Below are 4,497 nucleotides of genomic sequence, written 5' to 3'. Positions count from 1 at the left end.
TCTTTTTCTGATAAGTAGGTAAATTATGTTCTTATTATGAATTTGATACAAGCAAGTTCTTAGACTTGGTTTAGTTCAAAAATAGGTCCTAATTCTTTGATGGTTGTTAATTAGTGTAATGATGCTTTCACTTGCATAACTATATATTCCAAAAAGAATCAATAATCTTACTTGTATTGAGTTTGCACCTTTGTGCTCTTTTAATACATTTTGCTGATTAATAGTCACAAGAGTTAACTTAGTTTAGCTCAATTCATGAAGCTGCAAGACATCAAGTTGAAGCTGCGAGACATCAAGTGTTAAACACAAAATCTGGCAGTTAAGTCGTGAATATCTAGCATTGTAACATTGGAATACAGCATATGACAGCAACACGAGAAACGTGTTTAAAAAACCTCAGATTTAATGAAGTAAATTATTAAAGGGTAGATCTCAACCTAGCCATTGCATGTGTCCATGTTTTATAGCATAAACAATAAAATAGATGTGTATTCCCGTTTGACGGGGCATGTAGAGTGACCCTAACACCTTAAATAAATCATTCCTAGGTACAAAGTTTTCAGCATCATGTTGAAGGATGCAAGCAAAACCATCCTTCAAAAATTCAAAAATCGGAAAATGGAAGCATATCAACTTCAAAAGAATATCAACCATGCGTGAGATCCACTAAAGTAACTTCAGCAGTCCTCTGTTTATTTGCTGGTTCTAAGTTTCCTAAACAAATTATGGATGCCGTCATCGGATATTCTATGCTTTTGCATCAGCAACGGCAGCAGCAGGAGCAGGACCACCAGTGGTTGGCCTGAGGGAAACAAATTTAAGTCGAACGCCATGATTAATAATTAAAATTTTGATATAGATGTAACAATCATAGACTAGCTATTGTATAAACTTACAGTCCCACGGAGACTTTGAATGCATCGTATATTCCCCACTGAGCTCCAGTAAGTGTTCCAATCATAACAATACGGAGAGGGAGACCACGGGTAAAGAGACCCAACAAACCAATCTTCTTCACAGCCTGCATTATAGAATACATCAAAGAAACTTGTCAAAACCCGAAAGAATCAAACTGCGTACGCTAAATATACACCATGTCCGACACTCACATCACCGACTGTTGCTCCTTTGGCGTTGTTCAGAAAAGAGACAAGGTTATCAGCAGGATGAGACACAATTGCACACAATACACCGGCGACATATCCACCAGCAAAACTCACACCGAGTTGCAGACCTTTACTGCACTCACTCTTTGGTTTGGGGATGGCATGCTTATAGATCAGCTCAACAATGGTCTCAAAAGAAGCAAACTTCATCATAGTGTCTGCACAAAAGAACATTACTTACATTATACTCAAGTCTTATTACCATGTATCCATCAAAGTTATCTTTCGATGTGTATGAGATATAAAACGAAGCATGTTTCAAACATAAATTACAAAACAGCAAACTCTCCAAACAATATTAAATATTCATATCAAAGTCCCAATGGTACACAACAATTTAAACTTTTTAAATGCAATTGAAGATAATTGAGAAGGGGCACACGATAAAAGGAATAATTCCATAAAATAGCAAAAAATAGCAAAAAATATGATCTGAAATAAGTAAATAAATAACTATACGATATAAACATACAAATCAGGTACCAAACATGCCTTGCTACACAACCATAATAACTACTAAACAATAAAACAACCTACAAGATTTTGACAGCACAGCAAAACAAACAAGAATATTCTGCTTTCTAAATATATCATGAAGTGCAAGATAGTAGTGCTGCACTAGTTCAACAAGCAAGAAATGATAAGTGTTGTGACAGTGAAATTGAAATAAATCAAAAGCTTCACTGGAAACCCAGGGAAGAGATATTGAACAACACACAAACAATCCATTCAGTAAGAATGCACTTTAAAGTATAAGATAGCCACAACTTACATGGAATTTGCCGTCCCCACAAAGGCACTAATCCCTTGTACAACCTGAAATCATAATACATTACATTAGATAGCATCCTAATGCCTAGCACAGAAAACATAATACACTCACAAAATACCATCAACCAAAACAGTATAAAATTCAGAAGCATTTATAAGCATACCCTAGTTTTCCTTCAGATTTGACAAACTTTGGAAGCCCATCAGACAGACCTCTTGCGAAACCAGGCTGGGTTTGAACACGGACCTTAACAGCCTCAAGGGGGCAGAGCGCAACATCTGCAATAACCTCTGCGGATGCCGAACCAGCAAGATAGATCAAAGTCTTGTACTTGGCTGCATACTCTGGGCCAGCAATATCAGAATAGTACTTCTTGAAGAACTCATAGAATCCAAATTTGCAAGCACCCTGTGCACTGTAACCAAGCAAGGTAGGAACCCATCCGCGGAAAAAGCCCTTCACTCCCTGCTCTTTGAGCAAAACACCAAAACCAGACGAGATGCTCTTGTACTTAGCCGGGTCAATCTGAAATTCACAACCAATTCAAATATCAAAACACAAACCCCAGTGTGGTATTAACATTAGAATTAACCAAATGATTCCAATTCCAATAAAACAAGGTGATAAAGCTACACATTAAACCGCAAATACAGCAGTCCAAAATGAACAAATTTATGCACAGCTACTGAGTGTTACTAAGCAGCTCATCTGTGTAAAACACCACTACAACCTCTGTTTTAAATTGCATTCCACAAGCACAATTACAGCCACGATATTGCAAATTCAGGAGTTACGGCATTGTGACCGCATTTGTCGCCACAACAGCCACATTTTCTCACAATTTTCCATAATTCCGGTAGAAGTAGCATAACCACAGCCACAGCCACAATTTAAAACAAAGGCTAAACCTATACAGTCCTAAAAAAAACCTGTTTTGATACTAACTTTTCACATGTAATTAATTATAAATTAGTGGTTAATCATATTGCGATTAACATCATTAACCAGATGTAGCAATAGTGTAAAAATAGTTTGATCGAATATTTCTTTTAAAAAAAACATAAAATGGAAAGAAAAAAAATCGAACCATCAAATCTAACATAATAAAAATTAAATCACTAATACAATTCGAAACAAGCATCAAACACCGCAGATCTATTTCTTTTGTACTACCAATAGTATCCTCAACTTTTGGGTAAAGAACCAATCATTTTCAGGGTGTTTGGCTGTCCCTCTCAACAAATGTGACTCACACAGGAATCTAACAATCGACCTTTTAGTCATCCCGGGATCCAGAGGATCCTTACACTACTAGACCAAACGACTTGTTGGTCCCCAGATCTATTTAATCAAAACACAATTATCATAACACGCCAACCATATAAACCTCAAAATCAAAATCACAGATCTAAACTAAAAAATGATTAAAATCAAAGCAACGGGATCAAGATCTGAGAGAGAGAGAGAGAGAGAAAGAGAAACCTGCATGTTACACTTGACAAGGTCAAGAGGAGTAACAGTCATGTGAGTGAGTCCACAACTGAGAATACCTCCAGCTGTACAAGCGGCATAGAAAGCCGGAGAGTACAATTCAATCTTCCCTGGCTCGCTCGGTGCAGGAATCATCGGTCCGCGACTCCGGGGAACTCCGGCATCGGCGGCGGCGGTGAGGTTGTTGTGGATAGGTAGGGTTTTGGATGAGGAAGAATAGAGGAAATTGGGGATGATGGAGTTGCGGCGGTTAGAAGAATCGGAGAAAGCCATTGTTGAGAGAGAAAGAGAAGAAGACGAAGGGAAATGGATGAGAAGCGCGTCAAAGGAACGCGAGAGAAGAGGGTTTGGGTCTTTCTTCTTTTCTCTTTCTCTCTCTGTCAGGGTTATGGTTTTTATGCACCAATGGTGTCTTTATATTGTTACAAATTTACCACCACCAGTACCTTGTCTTAATTACTGTTTTTAAATATACTACCATGTTTACGCATATTTGACTTGCATTCTTATTTTAATTTTAGAGAATTAAATATATTTTATATTTAATATATTTTAATTTTTATATTTATTATAATTTTTATTTTAAGGAGAAATATGTGATTATTTTGTCTTGTATAGTTTTTTTTTTTATAGAAATTAAATATGTAGAGACTTTCATAAGTAATAATTAGTATATGACGATAGTAACACTATATTTTGCATTTATATGTACTAGCATGTTGACAGATATTGTCGTGTCCGTTAACCCGTTTTCATATCATTTATAATGTGTAGTTTGTATGTCATAAATTTTAAATATAATATTTCGTGCTAAATATTTGTAATCTACCGTTGAAATTATTCAATAATATAATGTTCAATTTTTTAAATTTAACATTCATATTATACATTAAAAAACTGATAGTTATAACGTAAGAAAGAAGAAACAATTAACTAATTAATATGGAAGATACGTTGGGTGGAGAGAAATATTCGGTTATGTATGGTTTTTTTGGTAAAAAAATAGTAAATAGTGATGGCAAAATAGGGAGAACCACAAATTACACCATGGTGAATGGTTATTTTGGG

General features: G+C 35.8%; 1 protein-coding gene across 1 annotated transcript; it reads right to left on the bottom strand.

The window, feature by feature from the left end:
• Positions 1-428: 428 nt before the first annotated feature.
• LOC109338156 (mitochondrial phosphate carrier protein 3, mitochondrial-like) lies at positions 429-3,824 on the bottom strand. The gene is made up of 6 exons (XM_019575308.1): positions 3,421-3,824; positions 2,102-2,463; positions 1,939-1,982; positions 1,110-1,324; positions 897-1,021; positions 429-802 (listed from the first exon to the last, which is right to left on the bottom strand). The coding sequence occupies exons 1-6, from the start codon at positions 3,700-3,702 to the stop codon at positions 748-750; spliced, it is 1,083 nt and encodes a 360-aa protein (XP_019430853.1). The 5' UTR covers positions 3,703-3,824; the 3' UTR covers positions 429-747.
• Positions 3,825-4,497: the final 673 nt, after the last annotated feature.

Source organism: Lupinus angustifolius, unplaced genomic scaffold (assembly GCF_001865875.1).
Source record: "Lupinus angustifolius cultivar Tanjil unplaced genomic scaffold, LupAngTanjil_v1.0 Scaffold_18_70, whole genome shotgun sequence".
Taxonomy (NCBI): Eukaryota; Viridiplantae; Streptophyta; class Magnoliopsida; order Fabales; family Fabaceae; genus Lupinus; species Lupinus angustifolius.
The sequence above is the reverse complement of the archived record's forward strand: the minus strand, read 5'-3'. Positions and strand labels throughout refer to the sequence as shown.